This window comes from Ailuropoda melanoleuca, chromosome X (assembly GCF_002007445.2).
Source record: "Ailuropoda melanoleuca isolate Jingjing chromosome X, ASM200744v2, whole genome shotgun sequence".
Taxonomy (NCBI): Eukaryota; Metazoa; Chordata; class Mammalia; order Carnivora; family Ursidae; genus Ailuropoda; species Ailuropoda melanoleuca.
The window spans coordinates 39,631,565-39,658,645 of NC_048238.1; the positions used below are offsets into that span (position 1 = coordinate 39,631,565).

The 27,081-nt window shown below is 42.7% G+C and overlaps 1 protein-coding gene across 1 annotated transcript; it reads left to right on the forward strand.

Moving 5' to 3' along the window:
• Positions 1–2: 2 nt before the first annotated feature.
• ZNF674 (zinc finger protein 674) lies at positions 3–26,009 on the forward strand (the record flags this gene model as incomplete). Its single annotated transcript, XM_034649015.1, is given in 3 exon segments — positions 3–117; positions 423–542; positions 23,086–26,009. Coding segments are annotated over 3 exon segments (1,728 nt in total), but the record flags the coding sequence as incomplete, so codon positions are not given.
• Between the last annotated feature and the right edge of the window lie 1,072 nt (positions 26,010–27,081).

Below are 27,081 nucleotides of genomic sequence, written 5' to 3' on the forward strand. Positions count from 1 at the left end.
CCTTCGGGGATGTGTTTGTGGACTTCACCCTGGAGGAGTGGCAGCAGCTGGACTGCATTTAGAAGAACCTCTACAGGGATGTCACGCTGGAGAACTACAGCCACCTGGTGTCCGTGGGTGAGGGACGGCTGCGCACTGTGCCTGGGACACGCGCACTCGTGTCACCTCAGCTGCTGCCCGCTCCGGGGCCTCTGAAGCCTGGAATGACCCTGGGCATCAGGCTCACCGCTGAGAAGTCACAGTCCAGTGTGCACCCCGCCCAGGATGTCTGTGCTCTCGCCCTAAAGGGCGAATGTCCGCACAGAGCTATCCACACAGGGCTGGCACCGAGGCCGGCCCGTCTCTGGTTGGCTGGGATAGGTTTCGGTTCCGGAACGCCTCTGGCATTGCTAATGACGTCCTGCGTCATTTCCCCTCCTCAGGATACCTGGTTTCCAAACCAGATGAGGTCTTGCGATTGGGTCGAGGGGAAGAGGCCAGGAGGGCAGAGGGAGAGCCGCCAATGCGCAGCTACCCCGGTGAGCACACCCGGGGGCAGTCGGGTGGGACCGGGAACCTGGGAGGTCTGCGAGAGCTGGGCGTCAGAGGCAGGCCTGGGAGCTCTTGTCAAAGCCCCTAGACTTGGGGACGTGACTTGGGTTCGATGAAACCAGCCGCCGTGGTATCCACACGATGCCCCCCCCCCACCGCCCTTCTGCAGCCCCCTGTCCTTCTCGGGGTTCAGACCGTGCGGCCACCGCTGCTCTTCAGATCCCATGTCCACCTTCCGGTAGCCTGGGTGGCCTTCCCCGTTTCCTGCTCCCCCTCCTTTTTGGAAGCTTTGACGCTGTTTTCCCTCCCTCGGTATTGGCTTTTTTCTCAGAAGACATGGGATGTAGGTGTGACGCTTCCTCTTTATTTGTCGTCTGTGGGCCCTTTACATCTGACGCTGGGAGTCTTCTTCAGCCTCAGGGAGTCATTCCGCCTGGCTTGCTGGAGTGGTGGGGACCGCAAGCTTTGCTGGTGGCCTCCAGCTCGGCCAGGCCGGGCAGCCCCCGTGCACTCTCTGTTCTCCTGTTGTGCTCAACAGCGTCAGCCTTCGCGGGACCGAGTCCTCGCTTCTCAGTCCCTCCGTCTCTTCCAAATGTGACTCGACTCCGCCTGTTGTCAGCTTCCTGCTCTCATCACTGCGTCCCTCCCTCTCAAGGACCCGGAGAGGACATCCCTCATGGGCAGCCTGATTCCATGAGCGCCGCCTCCGTCCTGGGCCCAGCGGCTCTTTGCCTCGTTCATGGCTTTGCTTGGTCTGGCTCTGGGCCCCTGGTGGGGATCCACACACTCTTCAGATGTCGCTCTTCCCCTTTTCTGGTGCACTCACAGCGGCTGCCCAGGGCGCCCACCCTAGATGGCTTCTCCAGGACCGACCTCTGTTGGGCCCTGCACCCACTCTCTGGGGGCCTCCCTGGGCTAGTCTGCACCCGCCTCCCTGTCGCCTCTCCCAGGGCTTCAGGGGTACAGTGTCCCCTTCGTGCTCCGTCAAACCCATATCCACCACCTTGTCCAGATGCATCCGCCTTTCTGCTCGGCTCATGGCCTGCTTTTCCCACCTCCGGGGTGTCCAGGAATTGAAGTGGCTGAGTGGCTGAGTCTCGTTCTCAGTTCACCGGTGCCCCGCAAGGAGGAGGCGCAAACTCGGAGGCACAGTCCCCCCTGGAGTCCAGTTCCCTCATGTGAAAAACTGTTCTGTTGGAAGGAAGTGCAACCATGTTGGGTGTGCGTGCGGGCAGTGCGGGATCCAGGTCACATCAGCACGTTCCCAGCCGCACCTCCAAGTTCGCCTCTTCTCGGGCTTTCTCTTTGTAGTTCTGCTGATGGGTACCGCCTGGGTCCCGGGAATCACTTCACAGCTGCTCTTCTGGAGATTTCTATTTTATCTCCTCTGTCTGAACATCAGGATTTATCTCAGTTACACCTTGGCCTTCTCTCAGCTCTTCACAATGCTTGTCTCTCTGTTGGTACATTTATAAGGGTGAATAATAGAGCTAAGCTTCTGTTTCTGCTTTCCGTTTGGTAACTTTTTTCAAAGCTGGCTAAGTGTCTGTGGCTTATTCTCTGCCTAGAACACGGAACCCTAGAGAGAACGCTGCATCTTAGTCTTACCTGTCCAGGTGTGGGGCTGGTGGAACATTCGATAAACAATTTTTCCTTTTGGAGGAGGGCAGAGGGAGGAGGTTCAGTGTTCCTCCACAGCCAGCGGTCACTAGCTCCGGCCTTGGCGCTCACAGCCCGTGTTCAACTTCTGGGTCTTTGCACACTAGCTGTCCCTTGCACACTCGGCTCAAAGTCTCTTTGCCTGTTTGAACTTACGGGGATTGTCAGAATTTAATGCGTGAATGAGCGTAAAGTACCAGAAAGGGTGCCTGGCCCCCTGGGAGCTTTCGGTAGTGGTTTTCACTGTTTGTATTGTTGTTGATAATAGAGTATGTCTTACTACAGTCTTTGTTAACCCACGGCGTATCACGTGGTGACCTTCAGACCCCTCAGGATCCTCACGGTTAGGCCCCAGCCTATGAACATTGNACATTATTCCAGAAAGCCCGGGGTGGTCCTGGTTTGCGAACTGTGAGTGTCACTGCAGATAGTCCGATGCCCATGGCAAATTAAGAGCCACTGGCTTAAATATCGCAAGAAGGGTTCAAAGGCTGCGGAGGCACAGCCAGGCCTCACCCAGGAGCATGGGTTCAGGTGGGATGAGAAGGACAGGAGCGGGTGGATGGACTCACTATTGGACAGCTTTTTCTCTTCCCCCATTCCTCCAGACTTCAGGCTACTTCGGGACTGCATATTCCCCTGGCCCTGGAAGAAATATCTGGCAGGTCCCAGAAATTCTCTGGTTGTTCTGATGGGGCTCCTGGGTGGCTCAGTCAGTTGGGTGTCTGACTCTTGATCTTGGCTTAGGTCGCAATCTCAGTGTCCAGGGCTCCAGCCCTGCATTGGGCTCTCTGCTCAGCGGGGAGTCTGTTTGTCTCCCTCTCCCTCTGCCCGTCCCCCTGCTCGCTCTCTCTCTCTCTCTCTCTCAAATAAATAAGTAGATCTTTAAAAAACTTCTCTGGTTGTTTTGAGATAAGGGAAATCTTCTGGGAATGGTTAGTCTCAGGAGTGGCCTCACTGTAGTAATCCGACTGTCCAATCCCATGTAGTTCACTTCTCCTTTTACCTTTATTTCCTTTTTTCTACTTACTTTGGTTTACTTTGCTGTTCTCTATCTAGCCTTTCCCGCCAACATTTTATTATAATTTCACACAGAACAAGTGACAGAATTCTAGTTTGACCACCCGCGGAGTTCCCCCTAGGTTCGACAATGAACATTTTGCTGTATTTGCTTTTTGTCTTGTCTGTGTACCAGTTCCTCTGTCCTTCCATCAGTCCGCTTTCTTTTTGTGATGAGTTTCACAGTAAGTTTCAGAGATCGGTACACTTCACCCCTAAATACTTCCATAGGCATATCATTAACTGGAGGTCACTATTAGTTAATATTGTTTGTCCTTAATGCTTAATAGTTATTTTAATAAAAGGAAGTTCATAAATAGCACCATATGGTATTTGGTTGTGTGTAATAATGTTTTAACGAATTCCCATATGTGTTTTCCATGTGTTTCCATTATGTATTTATGCGGATGTGACTATTCTTTTTTCAAGTGAGGTTTATTGAGGCATAACTTATATACCCTGAAGTTCACCTTTGTTAGGTGTATATTGTTCTGTAGATTTAACGAAGATTTAGTCATGTAACCACGAACACCATTAACATATCGGACCTCTTTATTCCCCTAAAGCATCCCCTTGTGCCCCTATGTAATTAAAATTCTTTCTCACTTCCATATCTTGGATTTGGATTTGGAGTCTTCTCATTTCTATTCTTCTCATTTATTCTTTCTAGAATATCATATAAAATGCATTTAATAGTAAATAATTTTATGTGTCTTGATTCTTTCACTTCCCTTAATGCTTTTTAGGTTCATCTATGTTTGATGTATATCAGCATTTTGTTCCTTTTTGAAGGTAAATAATGTTATATCTGTTTATTTACTAAGCAGTTTACGCATATTTGAATTTTTTGAATTTTTGGTTATTATGGAAGAAGCTGGTATGAACATTCATGTCCTGGTGTTTGTATGGACACGTATTTATCTTCTTGGGTAAGTTTCTGGACTGGAATTGCTTGGTCATATGGTGAATGTATGTTTAGCTTCACAAGACATCACCACACTGTTTCCCAGCAGGCTGTACCATTTTTGTCAACCATCAACAACGTGGAGACTTCTAGGTGTTTTGCAGCCTTGCTAGCACTTGGTACTGAGTATTGTTAGTCTTTCTTTCTAGTGGCTGTGTTGGAGCTTCTCATTTTGAATTCAATTTGCATTTCTCCCATAACTAATGTTTAGCATCTTTTCAAGTGCTTATTTGCCATCTCTACATCTTGGGTGAGCTGTTTGTGGTAACATTTACCATTTTTGTTGCTATCAAATGGTTAAGAGTTGTTTATATATTCTGGATGCCAATCCTTTAGGAGCTCTGTGTTTCCCATGTGTTTACCCCCAGGCTGTGGCTTGTTTTTATCTTAATAGGATCTTTCAAAAAAAGACATTCTTTATTTTGATAATGCCCAATTTATCCAGCTTTTCTTTTACGATCCATGCCTGTTGTGCCCTATTAAACAATTCTCTTTCTAATCCATGGTAACAAAGAACTTCTCTTATGATTTCATTCAGAAGATTTACAATTTTAGTTCTTATATTTAGGCCAATGGACATAATGAGAGAAGTACTTTAATGCCTGGTGTGAGGTAAGGATCAATGTTCTTTCTTTTTGCCTACGCATATTCAATTATTCCAGCAGCATTTTTGAAAGTGCTGTATTTCCTCTATCAGTTTACCTTGGCCCCCTTGTTGAAAATAGTTGAACACATACGCATTGGTCTATATACCACACTTCTTAATTACTATAGCCTTACATGAAGTGTTCAGATCAGATGATATGCATCTTCCAGCTTTATTCTTCCTTTTCATAATGTCGTGGCTATTCTAAGTCCTTGATAGTTTCATTTAAATTGTAGAATCAGCTTGTCAGTTTCTACATCACAGCCTGTGGGGATTTTGTTTGGGATTGCATTAAATCTGTGGATCACTGAAGTACTAACAATATTGAGCCTTCCAATTCATGAACATGATGTATCTCTCTATTTATTTAGGTCTTTTAAAATCTATCTCAGTAATATTGTAGTTTTGATTGCACAGGTCTTACATAGGAAGTGCAATTGTAATTTATTCTGTTTTCAATATATTTACTTTTTGTCAGTATCTCATTTTTTTAGTTTAATAGTTGCTCTAGGGATTAAGATACACAGTTAACCTTTTACATTCTGCTTAGACACGTATTTTATTTTGCTTTTTTGTTTTTATAACTTTCAATTTTGATATAGTTTCAAATTTACAGAAAATTTCAAAATCAATACCAGAAACTCCTTGTAGACTCTGCCCAGATTCACCAGTTGGTTGCATTTTGCTCTGTTTGCTTTGTCGTCTTCTGTGTCTATATCTATCTATTATCTATATGCATAGACTTACATTTAAATGCAGTTTTCTGAACCATTTAAGACTGGAGGTGCAATGTCCCTTCACCCGTAACACATCACTGTACATTTTCTAAAAACCAGGATTCCCTTTTAAAACCCACTGTGGTCATCACAATTGGGAACGTTCACATCAATACACACTGTCTGTCTTCAAATGTCACCAGCTGCTCCAATGATGTCCCACTGGGGGGCCTTGGTAACTGAGAAGGTTGCCATGGCAACAGATTGTGGCAGCCTTGTCAGCAGGCAGCAGCTCAGAGGAGCCTGGGCTGTGCCTCCTGGGGAGCAGCCTGGGGGAGGAGGGCCCAGAGAGGGGGGCAGGAGGGCAGCCTCCACCAGACTTGGAGATGGTCCTTGCCTCAGGGTCAGAGTTAATGGAGCCTTGGGGACCACACAGAGTGAAGTTCCTCCTGGCTACTTAGATTTATGTTTTAACATTTCAAACAATACGTAGAAGCTTTAATATAGGTCCCTTTTTTTCTTATAATAATTTTTTATTACNCAAAGAACCAGCTTCTAGTCCTGTTGATTTGCTCTACTGTACTTCTGGTTTCTAATTCATTGATTTCTGCTCTAATTTTGGTCAACTGCTTCCTCGTGAGTGGATTAGGCCTGTCCTTCTGTTCCAGCTCCAGCTTCTTGAGGTGAGAATATAAAAACTGCATTTTAGATTTTTCTGTTCTTTTGAGCGAANTTTGATGTAAAGTTCGATGATTCATTACTTGCGTATAACACCCAGTGCTCCATGCAATACGTGCCCTCCTTATTATCCATCACCAGCCTATCCCATCCCCTCCCGAAGCCCTCAGTTTGTTTCCCAGAGTCCATAGTCTCTCATGGTGCGTTCCTCCTTCTGTTTACCCCCCTTTCTTCTTCCCTTTCTTCTCCTACCGATCTTCCTACTTCTTGTGTAGGAATAATAATAATAATAATAATTCTGAGTAATATTCCATTGTATATATGAACCACATCTTCTTAATCTAGTCATCTGTTGAAGGGCATCTCGGCTCCTTCCATGATGTAGCTATTGTGGACAATGCTGCTATGAACATTGGGGTGCATATGGCCCTTCTCTTCACTACGTCTGTATCTTTGGGGTAAACACCCAGTAGTGCAATGGCTGGGTCATAGGGTAGCTCAATTTTTAACTTTTTAAGGGACCTCCACACTGTTTTCCAGAGTGGCTGTACCAACTTGCATTCCCACCAACAATGTAGGAGGGATCCCCTTTCTCCACATCCTCTCCAACAATTGTTGTTTCTTGCCTTGTCTATCTTTGCCATTCTAACTGGCGTAAGGTGGTATCTCAGTGTGGTTTTGATTTGAATTTCCCTGATGGCTAATGATTTTGAACATTTTTTCATGTGTCTGTTAGCCATTTGTATGTCTTCATTGGAAAAGTGTCTGTTCATATCTTCTGCCCATTTTATGATTTGTTTATTTGTTTCTCGTNGAGTATTCTTTGGTTCTGGGGTGTAGTGTTCTGTATATATCTATGAGGTCCATCTGGTCCAGTATGTCATTCAAAGCTCTTGTTTCTTTGTTGGTTTTCTGCGCTGGTGCTCTGTCTATTGCTGATAGTGGAGTGTTGCNGTGGGGTGTTGAGGTCCCCTACTATTACTGTGTTCTTATCTATATGTCTCTTTATTTTGGTTAAGAGTTGGCTTGTGTATCTTGCTGCTCCCCTGTTGGGGGCATATATATTAATAATTGTCATATCCACTTGTTGAATACTTCCTTTAAGAATAATATAGTGCCCTTCTGTATCTCTCTCTATGGCCTCTAGTTTAAAATCCAGTCTATCTGATATGAGAATTGCTACTCCAGCTTTCTTTTGAGGTCCATTTGCGTGGAAGATGGTACTCCATCCCCTTACTCTAAGTCTGAATGCATCTTTGGGTTCAAAATGAGTCTCTTGTAGACAGCAAATGGATGGGTCATGTCTTTTTATCCAATCTGCAACCCTGTGGCGTTTTATGGGAGAGTTTAAGCCATTTAGATTGATAGAGATTATTGACAGATATGATTTTAATGATGCCATTTCTCTTTAAAGTCTTTGTATCGGTTGTGACTTGCTGCTCTGTATCACTCTTGGGGCCTTTTTACCTTTATAGAACCCCCCTTAATATCTCCTGTAGGGCCGGTTTCGTGGTTACGAAATTGGTCAATGACTGGCGATTCTGGAAGATCTTTATTTCTCCATCAATTCTGAATGACAGCCTTGCTGGATGAAGGATCCTTGGCTGCATGTTTTTCTCTGAAAGAGCTTTAGAAATGCCCCCCCAANTCGGTTGTGACTTGCTGCTCTGTATCACTCTTGGGGCCTTTTTACCTTTATAGAGCCCCCCTTAATATCTCCTGTAGGGCTGGTTTCGTGGTTACGAAATTGGTTAATGATTGGCGATTTTGGAACGTCTTTATTTCTCCATCAATTCTGAATGACAGCTTTGCTGGATAAAGGATCCTTGGCTGCATGTTTTTCTCTGAAAGAGCTTTAAAAATGCCCCCCCAAGCCTTTCTCTCATTCCAGGTCTCTGTAGACAGGTCTGACGTAATCCTGATACCTTTGCCTTGGTACGTGAGAAATTTCTTTGCCCTGGCCGCTTTCAATACTGTATCCTTGGATCTAATATTTGCGAATTGCACTATGACGTGACGTGGCTTAGGTTTGCCGTGGTTGACCTTGGGAGGGGTCCTCTTTGCCTCTTGGACACGAATGCTTGTTTTCCTTGCTAGATTAGGGAAGTTTTCAGCTACAGTTTGTTCAAATATCTCTTCTAGACCTCTCTCTTTCTCCACCCCCTCGGGGATGCCGATGATTCTGACATTGGAACGTTTCATTGAGTCAGTAATCTCCCATAACCTACATTCTTGAGATTGGATTTTTTGAGCCAAGTTTCTGTTCTAACTTTTTCTTCTACCGTCCCATCCTCCAATTCACTAATTTGTTCTTCTGCCTCATTTACCCTGGCCGTCAGAGCATCTAGTTTTGACTGCATTTGATTCGTAGCATTTTTAATTTCTGCCAGATTCACTCTCATTTCCACCCTTAGAGAGTCTATATTCTCGTTAATATTTTCATTAATATTTTTTTCAAGTCTACACGTCATCTTGACCGTTGTTACTCTGAATTCCATTTCTGACAATTTGGTTATATCTATATCCGTCAGTTCTGTGGCAGAGGCTGCAGACTCATTATCTTTTCTTTGCTGGGGGGGATTTCTCCTCCTCGTCATTCTGATGAGGAGAGGTTGCGGGGTTGCCCAGAGCCCAAATTATTGACCAGGACCCAGGCAGTGTGCGCTTGTTTTATAGGGACCTTTAGGGATGTGGGCTTCTTGATTTTTCAGCCTGCCTTCTGGGGGAGGGGCCTGCTGCGCTGATATTCAGGCAACCCTGTTTGGGTAGAGTCACCCTGTCCCCTACGAGGGGGGATGGGGATGGGCACAGTGTGAGCCAGTATTTCCGGGTTTTTGTTCTCTGGCAGCTTTCCCTGGCAGTTTGCTGTGCCTCTTCTGAGAGTCAGAGCAGCAGTGACCGAATCCCAGCCTCTGTCTCAGAACAGAGAGATCACAGTCCGCTCTCCGCTGAGCTCCCTAGACCACTTTAACTCTGTTTCTGTCGGTGCTGCTCAACCCTGCAGCGTCCTGGGTTGTGCGCCCCACAGCCGCTCTCCCAGCCCTCACTTCCAGGGCGAGCGTGTCTCTGTCCTTTGTGCTTCTAACACCGCCAGCCGCCCCCGGTTCCCTCGCGCTCCTGAGCTCCCTGTTTTAGTGTGGTTCGCGCGCACTCCGGAGCACCCGTTTTCAGTCTGGTCACGCACACTCCTGAGCTCCAGGTTTCAGTCTAGTTTGAGTGTGTGCTCTGGAGCTGCGGTTTTTAGTTTGGACGTGTGCGTGCTCCAGAGCTCCCAGTCTCAGTCTGGTTCCAGTGAGTGCTCCAGAGCTCCGGTTTTCGGTCTGGTCGCACGCATTCCCCGGCTCACGGTCTCAGTCCGCTTTCTCACAGGTGCCGGTCTTGTATCATTCCTCTTAGAACAAATCTACCGGTGACACTATGTCTTCACTTTCCTTGTGTGAATTTAATTTCATCTTCATCCTTAAAGGATATTTTTGCTGGATACAGAATTCTGTTGACATTTCTTCACCTTTACTATTTTTAAGATATTCCGTTATCAGTGCACCTGGGTGGCTTAGTCAGTTAAGCGTCTGACACTTGATTTTGGCTCAGGTGATGATCTTGGGGTTGTGAGATCAAGCCCTGCATGGGGCTCCATGCGGGGCGTGGAGCATGCTTAAGATTCTCCCTCTCCCTCTGCCCCTCCCCACCCTCCCTGTCTTAAAAAAAATTCTGAAAACAAAAAAAAAGATGTTCCATTATCTTCTGGCCTCCATTGTTTCTGATGACAACTTCACAGTCATTTGGATCATTATTTCCTCATATGCAGTGTGCTTTTGTTCAAAGTTTTTTTTTTCAGCTTTGCTTTCTAGCAATTTATTGTAATGTTTCTGGAGGTTTCTTTGAATTTATATTTTTTCTGGTGTGCTGAACTTTTTATTTTTAATTTCATTTATTCATTTGAGAGAGAGAGAGCAGGGGGAGGAGCAGAGGGAGAGAGAGAGGTAAACTCTGTGGTGAGTGCAAAGCCCGACACGGAGCTGGATCCCATGACCCCAAGATCATGACCTGAGCTGAAACCAAGAGTCAGACACCCAACCACATGAGCCACCCAGGGACCCCTGTGCTGAGCTTCTTGAATCTGTAAATTTATGTCTTTCTCCAAATTTGGAAACTTGAAAAAAATATTTTTAATTTTTAAAGTATTTTTTTAAAGATTTTGTTTATTTGAGAGCAAACAAGAGAGCTAGAGAGAGCATGAAGAGGAAGAGGGAGAAGCAGACCCCCTGCTGAGCAGGGAGACGGTCATGGGGCTCAATCCCAGGACCCTGAGATCATGACCTGAGCCGAAGGTAGACGCTTAACTGACTGAGCCACCCAGGCGCTCCTGAATTTGGAAATTTTTTGGCCATTATTTCTTCCAATCTTTTTTTTTTTTCTGCCCTAGTCTCTTTTCCTTTGAGGACTCTAATGACATGAATTTTGGACCTTTTGGTATTGTCCTATCGGTGTCTGATACTGTTTTTCCTTTTATTTTTCCCAATATTTTTTTCTCTCTGTTCTGCAGGTTGGCAGGTTGCATCATCTTAGTCAGTTTAGCTCCAAGTTCATTGACTCTCACCTCTGCCATTGCCATTCTATGAAGCCTATCCCATGAGTTGGTTTTCTAATTTCAGATAATTGTGTTTTTTACTTCTAAATGTCAGTTTCTTTTTTTACAGTTTCTATAATCTTGAGAATGTCTATTTATCTAGTTATTTCAAGTTTATCTCATAGAGCTTAGTTACGATAGTTGCTTAAATGTCTTTGACGATACTAGTACCTGAGTGATCTCAGGATTGGCATCAGTTGATTGTCTTTTCCCTTAATAATTGGTCAGATTTTGCTGGTTGGTTGTCGTAGTGAAAAATTTTGGATTCCATCCTAAATAATGGAGATTGTTTTGTTGTTTTTAATCATGTGATATACCTGGTTAGATTCAGACCACCAGTTTTGTCTCACCTTCTGTGGGTGTTAATTCCATTCATTTCAGTTTTCAAAGCCTTTGCCGTTCTTCTTTGGATCTTTGCACCATTCAGGGGTTAGTTTGAGACTTGAGCAGTGATTTAAGTCTTTGTGCAATTATCAAAGACTTTGCTTTCCTGCTTCGGGTCTGTCTCATGCATTCGTTACTCTGGTGTTCCTCTCAGACTTGAGCTGTGGTTTACATCTTAGTTTAGTTCAGTTCTTCAAGCTTTGCTGTGAGACTTTCCCTGCCTTTGCACTCATAGCCCTTGGATGGGCTCAGGACTTGTACAGGTTCATATGCCATGGGGACAGAGTCTTGCAGAAACATGAGGGGGGGACAAAAAGGAAACTCACTGTATGAGCTGCTTCTCTGCCTTTTGACTCCCCCTCAGAGTGCCAGCTTTTGTTTATTTTTCAGAATCCTCAAGTAGTTGCTTTACATATTTTGTCCAGAGTTTTTCGTTGCAAGAATCAGTAGGAGAGAGAGGCTATGGTCGATCTCCTCCATTGCGGCTAGTGACGGAAACCTTGATTTTATTCATTCTTGCTTTTATCTTTGTTATTTCTGTCCTTCTGCTAGTGTGAATTGAATTTTTTCCTTTCTTGGTTTCATAAGGTAGAGCTTAGGTCATTGCTTTGATAGCTTCCTTTTCTCATGTGAGCAGTGGGAAAGCACTGACTCTGAGTACTGATTTAGCTGTTTTCACCCCTTTGTTGTGGTATAATTGACATATAAGAAATTACATGTCTTTATGGTGCACAGTCTGGTCAGTTTTGACATGCACACCCATGAATCCATCACTACAATCACGATAATGAAGTCATAGAATGAGCTGGGAAGGATTTCCTCCCTCTTCAGTTCTTTGGAAGAATTTGTATAGAAGTTGGTATTATTTCTTCTTTAAATGTTCGATAGAATTCCCCAGTGAAGTCATCTGGGCCTGGAGTTTTCTTTGTGGAAAGGCTTTAAACTACAATTTCAATTTCTTTAATAGATATTGGTTTATTCATATTATTTCTTCTTGAATGAGCTTTGGTAATTTGGGCTTTCAAGGAGTTTGTCGGTGTCACCTCAGTTATCAAATTTCTTGGCATAAAGGTGATCATAATATTTTTATTATCCTTTTAATTTCCGAGGGTCCATGCTAGCCTCGTTTCTCGTTTTAAAAGTCCAATCATAGGTAGTAGTGAAAACTATGAACTTCATTGAAAGGGAAATCTCTCCCCCAGTGAATGCCTGCTTCACTGCCTCAGGCTGGGCAGTGTTAGTGGCAAAAGAAGCATGCTCAGCTTTTTCTTTCTTTACTCTGCTAGCTCTTCTCCCTTCTCCTCATCCCCCACTCAACAGGTAGTCCATCTCTGGCTCCCTGGCTCCGTGGCCAAAGCAAGTGAGGAAGCAAGGAGCCACAAAGGACAAAAATAGTTTGACCTCACTGATAAAGGTGTAATCCGATATTGGTGCCCTCTGCAAATGGCAGATTCCAAAGACCGATTCTTCTTCCTGCCCTTGGCACTTTTATGGTTTCCTTGGAGCTGCCTCGGCTAGGGCCCTGACTGCAATTTTCTCCTTATAGGCAGTGCCTCTACTCCAGCAAGGCATTTAGCATATCTCCTCCCCATTTAGCAAACCTCCAGCCCCATGGCACACCTCCAGTCTCTCTTTGCTGAGGTCACCTTGATGCTAGCAGGAAGCCCTTTTTCCAAAGTAACCCAGCCCTGTTCACATCTAGAAGGGCCACATCTGGCTTGGAGAGAGAGAGAGAGAGAGAGAGCGCGTGTGTGTGTGCCTGTCCATCCGTGTCCGCACCTTGATCTCTTTACCCGCGTGCAACCCTTTGCTGCGACACACTGCCTCAGCCCACCCGGCACCTGTAGTTTTTCTAGGTGCAAATTAGGTACCAAGTCCTCTGTGTCCCCCAAACTCGAGCAGACATATATCAAGCAAGTTGTTTCCTTGAAATCCTTTCTAGATTAGGGGTCAGATGAACATACTCCCCCACCCCTGTTGTTAGAGAGAAAAAAATGCCACGGCTTTCCCACAGCTCTCCCGGAAGCAGTCTTCTTCCTCAGCTTCTTCGATTTTAACCTCTTAGACTTTTTAAGGTGTATGTTAGTGCTGAGGGACATGGTGGTTTTATGAGGGACACAAGTGGTTTGACCTGCTCCTTTTAAGTCCTGCAAGGGTCTCTGCACTGGAGAAGCACTTGGTAGGATTGTATTACCAGCCTTTGAAACAAAAAGAGTGTGCTTTTTTTTTCTTGTGATTGGAACTTTTAAGATAAACTCTCTTAGCAGCTTTCAAACATGTAATACCGTATTATTAACTATAGTCACCATGCTTTACATGGGTTTTAATATCATGTTAAACCAATTCCCTAAGAGGATGGGTTGCAGCTGGGTGGGCAGATAGAGCTTCCCGAGATGTCTGCAACTTGAGGTTTGGAACAGGAAGCATCGATGGTAAAATGCAAAGCTCTGTAACTTTATGCGGCCAAACTGATAGTACAGACAGGGTGTGATTTAGACCAGTGCCACCCAGTAGAACTTGCTGCACTGATGGCCGTGTTTTCTCTCTATATATATAAAATGGTAGCTTGGGCGCACTCATCCATTTTAGTAATCTGGTAAGTGTGAATTGGTATCTTATTGAAATTTTCATTTCCCATTCTAATAAAGGTATTTATCATTTCATAGGGTATTGACTCTTCGGATTTCCTCCTCTTTGGCTTGCCTGTTCATATCCTTTGTGTTTTTGTTGGGGTGTTTGTCTTTTTCATTGATTTAAATGGCTTTATATATTCTAGATTCCAGTTTTGTGTGTAGTCAGTATCTTAGTTTGGGTTATTGATGGTGTTTTTTGAGTAGAAGTTTTTTTTTTTTTTTTTTTTTTTTTTTAAAGATTTTATTTATTTATTTGACAGAGATAGAGACAGCCAGCGAGAGAGGGAACACAAGCAGGGGGAGTGGGAGAGGAAGAAGCAGGCTCCTAGCAGAAGAGCCTGATGTGGGGGCTCGATCCCATAACGCCGGGATCACGCCCTGAGCCGAAGGCAGACGCTCAACCGCTGTGCCACCCAGGCGCCCCTGAGTAGAAGTTTTAATTGTAATGTAATCAGATTTATCAGTTTTTCTTTACTGGTGCTTTTTGTGTAAATTGAAGTATTTTTTTTCTGGTTGAGGTCATAAAGATGTTGTCACATAATATTCTCCTAACACTTGAAACTTTTGCTTTTTTACTTTCTTACAGTCTGCCTGGAATTTGTTTTTATGTAACTCATGAGGAAGGAGCTTTTAGTTCACCTTTTTTCCCCTACCTGGGCACCCACTTGTACCGTGCCACGTATGGAATTCTTTTCATGATGGTATGTGATGCCACTTCAGTCAGAGGTCAAGTTCCCCAGGTGCATGGGTCTGTGCTCAGGCTCTCTGTTTTGTTCCATTGGTCTGCTTGTCCCTCTGCCACTGTCATTATTCTAATGAGCTAAAAAATGTGAAGCCTTAAAACTGCCCGACACTTAGTGAATGCCACATAAATGTCAGCTGCTACGCCATTGTTACCGTTACTGACGTTGGTAGGAGCTGGATGGATGACTCCCCCTTATCTCCTTTAACTCTTTGGTCGTCCATATAGGAATTTTAGGATTAGTTTCGCAAGTTCTATGGAAAACCCTGTTTGGGATCCCTACTGTAATTGCTCTGTGTTGGGAGGTGAGCTGGGAGTAGGTTGGGAATTGGCATCTTGACACTGTTGAATTTTCCCATCAGCGAACTCTTCAACTCAGCTTCTCTTTTCTGCCATTCAGTAGTGTTTTGAATTTGTCTTCAGGAAGTGCTTGCACATCTTTTGTTGGATTTATTCCTAGATATCTCTTAGTTATTACAGCAGTTGTGATTGGGATCTTTTTTTTTTCCTGTAACATTTTCTAATTGGTAAATACTAGTGCCTGAGAATGCTAGTGATGTTTATATATTCAGCTTGTGAACGGAAACATTTCTAGATGCTTTTCTCTTTTTTTAAAAAATTTTTTATTATGTTATGTTAGTCACCATACAGTACCTCCTTAGTTTTTGATGCAGTGTTCCATGATTCATGGTTGCATATAACACCCAGTGCTCCATGCAATACGTGCCCTCCTTAATACCCATCACTGGCCTATCCCAATCCCCCACCCCCCTCCCGTCTGAAGCCCTCAGTTTGTTTCCCAGAGTCCATAGTCTCTCGTGGTTCATTCCCCCTTCTGTTTATCCCCCCTTCGTTCTTCTGTTCCTTCTCCTACCAATCTCCCTTGCTATTTCTTACGTTCCATAAATGAGTAAAACCATATGAGGCTTTTCTTAATAATAATAGTTTTTAGATTCTCTTGAGTCTTCTGTGTAAACAATTCTCTTCATAAAAACAGTCTTGTCTTTTCCTTTCCAATTATACATTTTCCCGACTGATGAATGGAAAAAGAAGAGGTGGTATATATACATGATGGAATATTACTCAGCCATCAAAAAGAATGAAAGCTTGCCATTTGCAACGACATGGATGGAGCTAGAGTGTATTATGCTAAGTGAAACAAGTCAGTCAGAGAAAGACAAATACCATATGATCTCACTCATATGTGGAACTTAAAACAGATGAACATAGGGAAAGGGAAAAAAGAGAGGAAGGCAAACCATAAGAGACTCTTAATTATAGAGAACAAACTGAGGGGTTGCTGGAGGGGAGGTGGGTGGGGGGATGGGCTAGATGGGGGATGGGCATTAAGGAGGGCACTTATTGGGATGAGCACTGGGTGTTACAGTAAGTGATGAATCACCAAATTCTACTCCTGAAACCAATACTACACTACATGTTAACTATGATTTAAATTAAAACTTCAAAAAAATTAAACATTTTCTTTCTTTTTCTTATATTAGTCCGGGCCTGTAGTATAGGGTTTAATAGATGCAATGATCATGAATTCCTTATTTGTTTCTGATTTTAATGAAAATAATGAGGGCAGTGATAGTAATATAATGATGGGCAGTATCTGAGCGCTTGCTGCATTCTGGATGCTTTGTACATACTTTATGCCCTGAACAACCCTATTAAGTAGGCTGGTTGTCATCCTCATTTTATAGATGAGAAAACTGAGGCACAGAGAGATGGCAGAGCTCTTCCAACTCACCATTAAGTATATTTGCTGTGGTATTTTGAAAGCTCCCTTTCATCAAAAGCTTCTTTTTATTCCTGGTTTGCTAAGACTTTCTTAAAAATCATGAGGGGCGCCTGGGTGGCTCAGTTGGTGAAGCGTCCGACTCTTGATTTCGGCTCAGGTCAGGATCTCAGGGTCGTGGGATCAAGCCCCAAATTGGGCTCTGTGCTCAGTGCGGTCTGCTTGACTCTCTCCCTCTGCTCTTCCCCTGCTCATGCGCTTGCTTGCTCGCTCGCTCTTTCCCGAATAAATAAAATCTTTAAAAAATCATGAATGGATGTTATATTTTCTCAAATGCTTTTTTTCTGCATCTATTGAGAGGATAATTTTTTCTCCTTTAATCTGTTAATGTGGTGTTATATTAATAGATTTTCTGATATTGAACTGTTCTTGCATTCCTGCGCTAAACTGTACTTCGTTGTGAAGCATTTTTTTTTAATTGAAGTCAGTCTACTCACGTTTAAGGGTTTTGCATTAATGTTCGGAAATGAGAAAGAGCGTAGATTTCCTTTCCTTGTGCTGTCCTCTTGCTCTGGTATACACGCTTACGCTGGCTGCATAAAACAGACTGGGTACGTTCCCTTCTTTTTCTAGTTTCTGAAACTGTATAGACTAATGTATACCTGTTCTTGTGTGGTGATACTAATCACCCACAAAAACAGGTGGATAGGATGCCCATTTTTAGGGCAAGATTTTGGATTACAGAGTGAATTTTATAATTTTTACAATAATTACTGATTTATTCATGTTTTGTACATCTTCTGTCAGTCTGGTCATTTTTCTAGACAATTATGTTTTGTTTGAGATTTCACATTTACTGACTTAAGGCAGGATTCTCTTGATGAAAAGAAAAATAGATTTGATTTTATCAAAGTAAACCACAGCCAAGGTTTAAAGAATAAAATAAGCGTGGTAAAACTATAGAGAAAGTCAAAGGTATATAAACATCAAATTCAGGATAGCGATTATCTGAGAAGAAAGAAAATGAAATGGGCATCAACTTCAAAGGTAACAATAATTTGGTTTGTTTGTCTTTTAAGTAGGCTTCACACCCAACATGGGGCTTGAACTCACGACCCTGAGATCAAGAGCCGCATGTTCTACCGACTGAGCCAGCCAGGCGCCCCCATGATTGTTTTTTAATGAGTGGTGGATAGGCAGGGGTTTTTTTGTATCGGTGTTCTTTATAATTTACTGTAACTTCAAATAATTACGTAGAATTTTCTACTACAGAAGATTGAGATTTAGCTCACCTCATCGCTCCTGTCACACACATACACAGATTTTGGTTCCCCAATGTTGTTGTACTGTTGTTTATGACATTACAACAGTGTAAACACCAGACACAGTGAGCCATGTGGCAATCTTCGATTCATTTAGCTTGCCTGCATAACTTTTTGTTTCCTTTGGTTAATAATTGTTTTGTTTTTTTAATTTGCTTCTTTCATTATGGACTTACCGCCAGTTCAACTTCAGGGCTCCATATTCCACTGTCTAGAGTGACTCAGAATGCTTCCAGAACTAGCAGGTGTTCCATCCGTGTTATTCCCCTGAGTTTGTCTGGAGCCATTTGACCTTCTCGCTTCTGGGTGGATTATCCTCATTCCTGTTTGTGCAGCTGCCATCCTCACATCATGATTCTGGGGATTCCCCCTGCTTTCTTCATTGTTGGATTCCCCATTTGCTTTATGCCTTGCCGCCTTCCACATTTCATTGGAACACGTTCTTCCAGTACCTAAGAAGGAGTGTAGGTCCATGGGAGGTAAATTTTTTGAGATTTTTTTGAATATCTAGACATGTTTATTATCCTTGTCCTAGGTGGAGTGTTGAGCTTGGGGTAGAGTTCTAGGATGGACATTTCTTTCCCTTTGACTTTTTTTTTTAAAGATTTTATTTATTTATTTGACACAGAGAGAGACAGCCAGCGAGAGAGGGAACACAAGCAGGGGGAGTGGGAGAGGAAGAAGCAGGCTCCCAGTGGAACAGGGAGCCCGATGCAGGGCTCGATCCCAGGACCCTGGGATCACACCCTGAGCCAAAGCCTGACACTTAACAACTGAGCCACCCAGGCGTCCCTCCCTTAGACTTTTGAAGGCATTGCACCATTGTCTTCTGATTTTCAATGTTCCTTTTGGGAACTCTGAATCTATTCTGATTATTGATGCCTGTTATCAATTTTTTTTCTGTCTGTAAGCTTATCCCCCCCCCCTTTATCTCATGCTCTCTGACAGTTCTCCATGTGCCCTGATACGGGATCATTTTCACCAGTATTGCTGGGCATTGGGGTAGGAGATAAACCCCCACGGGGGTGGCTGCTCCATCTCATGCAGAGCCAAGATGCTGCAGAGCTAGACGGCTACATTTCAAGTCCAAGTGGCAAGCACGGTTTTTTAAAAAGCCCTTTTCACTTTGTGGAAGATTCCAAGTTGACCCTGTAAAAATAGGCCCCTCAGGCCAGAAAATCATCAGCCTCTAATGGTCAGGCATCTAGGCTCCCAGGGGAGCAACAGGCGTTCAGTGCCCCAAGCAGACAGAATAGTCTTACCAATATAGGGAATATTCTGAAAGCCGAATTCCCGGACTTCAGCCAGGAGCCAGGCTTGCTGTGTTAGTGCTTGCCTGCCCGCTACCTTTATTTCTTCATGTGGATTGAGTTCCCATATTGCGTCCTTTCTTTCTTAGAGCTGAGCTCCAAGTTAGGTCTAATAGTGACAGCAAATGTGAGGATGGGGCTTTTGGTGGAGATCCAGAACAGGTCGGCCCCTCAGGCTGCTGTGAGGCTGCCAGTGTTCACTGCTTATGGGCCAGAGTTGGGGAGCCAGTGGTTTGGGGTATGGGGAGAAGGGGTGAGTAGCGCCAAGTGAAACACCACAGATTGACTGTTCTCACTGAGGTTCACTGGGTCTTCTTGAATAAATACTTCTTAGTTCTTAGTTCTTAGTTCATTGTATGGCTTTGGTTAATTTCTAAAGTCTTCAAATGATGGATATTGATAATTTTGCCAGTGTTTTCATGGGGGAGATTTACTGAGACCCTCACACTGCCTTTCCAGAAGTCCCGCCTTAGGGCATTTCTCTTAAAACTACAGAAAAGTACAGAAAGTCATCATTATACCCTTGTACTTACCTCCCAGAATGAGCAAATGTCAATATTTTGATACTTGGTGGTGGTATTTTTTTTTAATAAAAGAAATAGAGGTTTACAAGTAAAGGTGAAGGCCTCTTTTCCTCTCCTGAGGCCTGTTCCTCTCCTTCACTCCCCAGGCAAACAGTATCATGACCTTGGTAACTATCCTTCTAATCCAGTTTTTATCCTTGCAGTACATATATATTTGTATCTGTATCATACAGTGTTCCTTTTGTAAATTTACCAGATTAGTGGACTTGAACTGTAGCGTTCTTTCTAAAACTTCCTTTCTATATTCAGTGTTGCCCTTTGAGCTTTACCTGTGCTGATACATTAGATTTAGTTCGTCCATTTTCACTCTGGTTTAGCATTCCAGCATCTGAATATTGTAGTCCATCAGTCCATACCTCCATTCCTGGGAATTCCATTGTTTCTCATACATGTACATGTATCCTGGCTCACACTTGCAGAATTTTCTCTGTGGTATAACTACAAGTGGAATACATAGTGTAGGGTATGTACATTTTCAGCATTACTAGATGTTATTTGCCTTTTTTGTGTCCTATCCTTAGAATCAATTTGCCTCGTATATTTAAGAGTTCTGCATCTGGTTGGGGCGCCTGGCTGGCTCAGTCAGTGGAGCGTGCGACTCTTGATCTCAGGGTTGTAGGTTGGAGCCCCGTGTTAAAAATAGTCTTTTTAAAAAAAAAAGAGTTTTGCATCTATTTAAGTGAAATTGTTTTGTAATAGTCTCCTATTCTGCCCTTATTTGCTTTTGGCATCAAGGTCACTCTGTTTTATATAACATAAGCATTGTTTTACCACCTGTGTTTTGGTTATTAAGTACCAGGTACATCTCTTTCCATAATTTTATTTTCAACATTTCTCTTTCATTTTACTCTGATTGTCTTTGGAAAACATAAAGCTGATTTTTAAAAATACAATTTAATATGGTTGCCCTTTAACTAATGGAGTTAATACATATTTATTGTGCTATTACTATGTTAGTATTTCTTCTTTTCTGGTATTTTCTATATATCCTGCTTTTTTACCTCTTTTTGTAAAGACTTTATTTTAGAGAGAACGAGAGAGTGAGCAGGGGTGGGGGCAGAGGGAGAGGGAGAGAATCCCAAGCAGACTCCACACTGAGTGTGGAGCCCAGTGCAGGGCTCCACATAACCTGAGCCAAAATCAAGAGTCAGAAACCCAACCTACTGAGCCACCCAGGTGCCCCTCTTTACCTCTTTTTTCCTGCTTTGATTGCATTTTTTACCCCCCACTTTTCCCGTTTGGTAATTTTCCTCCTGAAAAATTCAAGTATCAAGCATTATTGTTAGCCAGGCTTTGTATGTGATAAATTCCCTACCTTTTCTTGTCCAAAAACATCTTTATTTTGTCATCTTTCTTTGTGATAATTTATCTGGGGATAGAGTTCTAAGATGACATCAAGCTTCTCTCAGGACTCTGAATATATTGTTTAATCTGTTGGCATCTTTTATTGCTGATGAAGTCTGATGTTGCTCTAATTGTTTCTTTATAGGTGATTAAAAAAATTTCTCCATGGTAGCTTTCCATACTTACTTTCTGACTCAAAAGTCTTGTTCCACTAAACTGTATCCAGGTTCAGTTTTGCTTTTGTTTACCACACTCAGGAGTCTGGACATTAAGGTGTAGGATATGTACCTTTGTTCCATCTAGAAAACTAGCAGTCATTGTCTCTTCAAATATTGCCTAGCTCAGGGATCCCCAAGACCACTACCATATTTAGAGATTTTCGAGGAAGACTCGTGGGACTCCACATATAGTCGTATCTATAGCTACGATTTATTACAGCAATGTAGTAAGGATATTCTACTGGATCACAAGGGGAAAAGACACTAGCAGAATCTGGACGAATCCATGTACAGTATTCCTTATGCACTCTCCCTCCCATCTAGGGTCACACAGGGCACACTTCTCCCAGCAGAGAAAATGCAACAACATTTGTGCCCAGGGAAGCCCATTTAGAAACTCAGCACCCACAGTTGCTCTGCCTAGCACATAGCAAAATGCCAGACTCACAGAAGGAAAGGAAATGTTCAGCATAAATCACATTGTTTGTACAAGCAGCCTTATCAGTTAGGGAATGGTGGAGACATTCCTGAACTCCAAATTCCGAAGGCAGCCAGGGCCCAACCTTGCAGGCTAGCCTTTCTAAGTGTGGCAGTCTCAGGGCTTCTCTATTAATCCTTTCTTGGCATACTGCCCCTGTCCCTTTCTCTCTGTTCTTTCCATTTGGAATTTCTATTAAACCTATGTTGGAACTTACATTTTTCTATTTGTCTTACCACATTTCCATTTTTGTTAGCTCTTTATGTTACATTCTGGGTGACTTTTAAAAATCTGTCACCTGATTCATTAAATCTGTCATTTATCTGTGACTAGTCTACTGTTCAACCTCTCTAGAGTTTTAGTAATGCCTATATTTTCTATTTATGGGTTTCTTTTTTTCAAATGTTCCCTTTTTACCCCATAATATAGCTCTTACCCTGTTTCTTTGAATATCTGAAATGCATTTATGTTAAAGTCTAGATTGTTCTGTTACCTACAGTTCTAGGAATGGGGTATCTTTAAATGTATCTGCTGATTATCTCTCAAGATGGTTCATTTCTCTGTGAGGTTTAAATTACTGTGAACTCTTCAGTGAGAATTGGTTTTCCATAGAAGTTCTGTGAGTCCTAAGCTATAAAAACATAAGAATATATCTTTTCAAGTTTGCCACTGCTAGGAACTTACAAATACCAGGACCAATTTTTATGTTAATTTTTCAGCTTGTGGGCTCTGTACTAAAATTATAATAATTTCAGATTGAGTTACATTATTAGGCTTTTGCTTTCTTATATATCTTTCTTTCCAGTTTCCTTGACCAGTGGAGAGTCTTTCTAGCTCCCCATTAACAAACATGGAAGGTCCTTGTGATTCCAACTATAAGTGGGAATTACATGCCAGTTTCCTGAACATTGTTTTCTGTGCAAATCCTTAAGCTTCAGTTTCTTTTCACCCCATCACTTTAAATTTCCACTTCACTGTTGACACCTAATACATTTCTTTTTTTTTTTTTTTTAAGATTTTATTTATTTATTTGACAGAGATAGAGACAGCCAGCGAGAGGGAACACAGCAGGGGGAGTGGGAGAAGAAGAAGCAGGCTCATAGCAGAGGAGCCTGATGTGGGGCTCGATCCCATAACGCCGGGATCACGCCCTGAGCCAAAGGCAGACGCTTAACCGCTGTGCCACCCAGGTGCCCCATCACCTAATACATTTCTTGGTTTCGAGCTTGACTGTGAATTAAATTACTTTTGTTAAATATGGGCCAGCATTTCTTTGTGTTTAGTCAGAGGAGGCGGTGCTAGCGAGGCATGGAGGGAGCCCACCTGCCTCAGCTCAAGTCCTGTTGACAGGAGCTCACAGCAAGACATTTATGAACTAATTTTAATCCCATAACATTACAGTAGAAATGTTTACGAGTTCAATGAGTTCCTTGCATTTTTTTCTAGAATTCTGGCAAGTTGATGACCAGATAGACAACCACAAGGAAAGCCACGACCAACTTCTGTGGCAAACTGCATTAGTAGACAAGGAAACGCAGAAGGATCTAAGTGGCCGGGAATTCACAACCTTCAGGAAGATCATTTATCCAAGCACAGACTTTGTTTCTATAAGACAAAGACTCCCTAAATATTATTCATGGGGAAGGTGTTCAAAACATAATTTAAACTTTCTTTGTCAAAATAGAAGCTATGTAAGAAAGAAAGATGATGAACGTGAGGCACATTGGAAATTATGCTTCCGTTCCAATCTCCATAATGCTCAAGCTGCGGAGAAGTGTTTTGAGCCTGACCAACGTGGAAGAACCCTCCACCAGAAGCAGGCACTTAATCAGACTCAAAGAATTCAAACTAGGGAGAAGCTGTATGCATGTTCTGAGTGTGGGAAAGTGTTTATCCAGAAAGCAACCCTTGCAGTACATCAGAGAACCCACACAGGAGAGAAGCCTTATGAATGCAGTGAATGTGCAAAAGCCTTCAGCCAGAAATCAACCCTCATTGCTCACCAGAGAACTCACACAGGGGAGAAGCCCTATGAATGCAGTGAGTGTGGGAAGACCTTTATCCAGAAGTCAACTCTGATTAAACACAAGCGAACTCACACAGCAGAGAAACCATTTGTATGTGGTGAATGTGCAAAAGCCTTTAAGAGTTCATATCACCTTATCAGACATGAGAAAACACACATTAGACAGGCATTTTATGAAGGAATCCACTGTGGTAAGTCCAGCCTTTTGCATCAGAGGACTCATAAGGGTGAGAAACCTGAGTGTAATAAACACGAGAAACCCTTTGATGAGAAAGCCAACCCCATTAAACACCAGAGATCTCATACAAAAGAGAAACCTTACGAGTGCAGTATATGTGGAAAAAGCTTCAGGGGAAAGTCACACCTCTCTGTTCATCAGAGAATTCATACAGGAGAGAAGCCTTACGAATGCAGCATATGTGGGAAGACTTTCAGTGGGAAATCACACCTCTCTGTCCATCACAGAACTCACACAGGAGAGAAGCCTTATGAATGCAGAAGATGTGGGAAAGCATTTGGTGAAAAGTCAACCCTTATTGTCCATCACAGAACTCACACAGGAGAGAAACCCTATAAATGCGATGAGTGTGGGAAAGCCTTCAGTGAGAAGTCCCCCCTGATAAAACATCAGAGAATTCATACGGGAGAAAGGCCCTACAAATGCAGTAGCTGTGGGAAAGCATTCAGTAGGAAGTCAACTCTCATTAAACATCAGAGAATTCATACGGGAGAAAGGCCCTATGAATGCAGTGAGTGTGGGAAAGCCTTTAGTGTGAAATCCACTCTCATTGTACATCACCGAACTCATACAGGAGAAAAACCCTATGAATGCAGAGACTGTGGAAAAGCCTTCAGTGGGAAGTCAACTCTCATTAAACATCAGAGAAGTCATACAGGAGATAAAACCTATTAAGATACTTGAGAGTGAGATAATTTCACTATTCATTATACCTCATTATGTACCAGTTCATCCTGGGGAGTAACCTTATAAATGTTGAGAACGTCAGAAACTCTTCAGATATTATTTAATGTTCCTTTAATATAATAAATGGTACAAAAGCATAATTCCAGAAGCATGTAATAAATGTGATCAGTTTTTTACCCAGAATTCTTACCCATGAGTGGAAAATTGTACATCAAAGAATTCCAAAGTGGCAAAATTGGGAGTGTGTTGACACGAGGTAACCTTGAGAAAGAATTTAAATGGCATTGCCTATCAGAGTATTTATGCTGAGGAAGAACTAAGAATTGAATGAGCTTAGAAAACCATGTTAGCCATTATGAGAGAAACATGTTCCATAAATTTTTAAAGATTTTATTTATTAGAGAGCGTGTGAGTGGGGGGAGGGGCAGAGGAACAAGCAGACTCCCTCCTGAGCCTGGAGCCCCACTCTGGGCCCCATCCTAGGACCCTGAGATCATGCCCCCAGCCAAAACCAAGAGTCAGTCACCCAACCGACTGAGCCACCCAGGCCCCCCCATGTTCCATATTCAATACCAAACATTTTATGGGAAAGGTGCAGAGGTTGCAAACAAGTACATAAAATATAAAAAGTGAGGTTCACTGTGGAGTAGAGTATGACATTTTTGAGAGAACATTATAGAGCATAAATCATTAATCCCAGCTGGGGCAAGCTCCCCGTGTTATTTCTTAAATAGAAAAACTGCTCCCTTAAATAGCATGAGAAAGGATGGGTCATCAGGATCCCGGAAACAAGGGGGCTCGAAGAGATGTTACACAGGTTACTCATCACCTTAAGTGCAAAAATGCACATCCCTTACAGAAAAGGGATCCTCGTGTAGAAACAATGCTTAGAATTTAATGTTGTCTTTTAAGAAAGAGTAATCACTTTATGGTGAGGCAATAAGAGATTTTTAATTTTCAGGTATCTCCTGTAACAGCAATTTATTTAAATTGCAAAACAATCTCCTATAATGGGTAATTGGTAATATGGATACATTAAGAATCATCTTTTCTTTATTATGTTTGAGGATTTGGGGAAATGTTTGTGGTAATCTGTTAAATGAAAAAACGATTATAAAACAATATACCATATGGTTTACATTGTAAAAAAAATACATAGAGGAAGGATATGCACCATTGTATCAGTGATTCTGGGTGGTAGCAATATGGCAACTTTATGAGTAAAATTATATGCACATATATATTTGTATTATATCTATGTTAGGTGTGTGTAGGTAGGTAAATAGACACATAGAACAAAAAGCTAGGAAGGAAATATACCAGATTATTCAGCAAATTATCATTTGGGTGTTGGGATAATTGATTTTTAAATGTTTTAAGCGTAGTCTCCAGAAACTACCAATAAATTGTTTAAAGTAATCCTGTGCATACTTGATTCTATCTTCCCATCCATTTTCCCTTTCAGCTTTGTCTTTGGTTTTGAGAATATATTTTGGATGTTGAGAATAGGTATCCTGATTTTATCTGTATGTGGTTTTTTAATAAAAAATAAAAATACCTCCATAGTTCACCAAATCCTGTGACATAAGTTATCAGCTAACAGATTTCACAGAGGAGATACAGTGAATGGTCAAAGATACCCCAGGCAATGAGACAGAACCGACTTCTGATACCAGATATAAAGCTCATTTCACGGTGATACCTGTGAATGCTACTTGCTCACATGCCTTCCTCCTCTTGTCCTATCATCAGCACTTGTAGCAGGCACATCCCAGGTGAGCCCAGTGAATTGTGCCCTATGTAATCCTCTCCCCTCGAGTGTGGGCAGAACTGAGACTTGCTTCTAGACAACAGATTGTGGCAGAAGTGAAGTGATGTCGCTCCTGTGAGTATGTCATATAAGACTCCATCTTGGCAGCCCGGAAAGAAACTTCCCTTGCTGGTCTGATGAGGTAAGCAGCCATGTTGAGGAAGTCCGGGGCTAAAGAACTGCAGCTGGCTTCCAGGACCCGAGGGAACCCTGAGCTAAGACAGTAGGACTTGAGAGGCAAAATCTTGGAGACAATAGAAGAAAAATAAGCCCAATAGACAGAGCTTTTTCCCACAAGGAGCGGATCGGTAAATGGCGTAAGATAAATTCAGAGATGCAGAACAGGCAAGCGCCTGAGGTGCCAAGGAGGGCTTTCAGCAGAACTGTGTACCAACGTGCTCCAACTTGGACTTCAGATCCCACCAGTGATGAAGGGCCCTGGTAAATACCACAAGACTCTCAGCTGGAATCTCTGAAGGGCTTTAGGAATTAGGGGGAAGTAAATATAAACCGGATCTTTAGAAGATTGATACCCCAACTTGAATTAGCTCACCAGCTAACTGAATTAGCTCACTAGCTAACTGAATTAAAGTAATCTATATAACTACCTGTCAGGAACTAGAGCCCATCTAGAGTTTCTACAGTTTCTCACGCACCGTGGTATTCAACTGAAAATTGCCA